The following is an 841-nucleotide window of genomic DNA, read 5'->3' on the forward strand; positions in this document are numbered from 1 at the left end:
GTAATATCAGCACAGGCGAGTTTCATGACATCTTGGTGGAGGCAAAAGGCATGGGAAAGAACATGGGAACGGCAATATGGGAACCAATAGAGTGGCACAACTGGGGGCACAATAGACATAAAGCCCCTCATTAGTACCCCCAGCCCTACCTTCATCACCCGGGAATTGGTAAGAATGGAGTTATACCTCAGAGGGGTGCGGATGGCAGTGAATCGGTCATAGGCCATGGCAAGCAAGACACCAGATTCCACAATGGCCAGGGTGTGAATGAAGTAGGACTGAGTGAAACAGGCACCCTGGGCAATTTCCCTCTGGTCCAGCCACAGGACACCCAGGACTGTGGGCATTGTGGTTAGTGTCATCCCAAGGTCTGTACCTGCCAGCATAGCCAGGAAGTAGTACATGGGCTCATGAAGACTGGAGTCATTCCAAATGAGAAAGAGAAGAGTGCCATTGCCCAAAAGAATGGAGAGGTAGATGATAAAGAAGGGAAGAGCAATCCAGTGGTGAATTGCCTCTGCGCCCAGGAAGCCAGTCAGCAAGAAGGGAGCGGCACTGCTGTTAGACCACATGGTAGAGTTTTCAGGTGAAGAACTTTTTCAGGAGTTATGACCTCTAAAAAGGCAGTATTCTTTGTCTCTCTCCATCTTTCTGTAGCACACCATCAGGCCATTTTTTACCTCAAACCTCACAAGCGTGTGTGGGTTTTCTCAGTCTTAATTAATTCACAAGACCTCTGCCTAGAATAAGAAATAACAATGGTAATCATATTAATGATCTTGACAATTTACTCTTCAGTATCCAATTTGTATTCCTCCCATGACACTTCTTACTCCAAGTC

The 841-nt window shown here is 46.8% G+C and overlaps 1 protein-coding gene across 1 annotated transcript in view; it reads right to left on the reverse strand.

Moving 5' to 3' along the window:
- Nucleotides 1-572, reverse strand: part of LOC115271724 (olfactory receptor 51B4-like) — a 980-nt gene extending 408 nt beyond the window's left edge. Inside the window, exon 1 of the mRNA XM_029914657.1 lies at nt 1-572. Coding sequence (XP_029770517.1) covers nt 1-572 — 572 coding nt within the window.
- Nucleotides 573-841: the final 269 nt, after the last annotated feature.

This window comes from Suricata suricatta, chromosome 11 (genome assembly GCF_006229205.1).
Source record: "Suricata suricatta isolate VVHF042 chromosome 11, meerkat_22Aug2017_6uvM2_HiC, whole genome shotgun sequence".
NCBI classification, from domain to species: Eukaryota; Metazoa; Chordata; class Mammalia; order Carnivora; family Herpestidae; genus Suricata; species Suricata suricatta.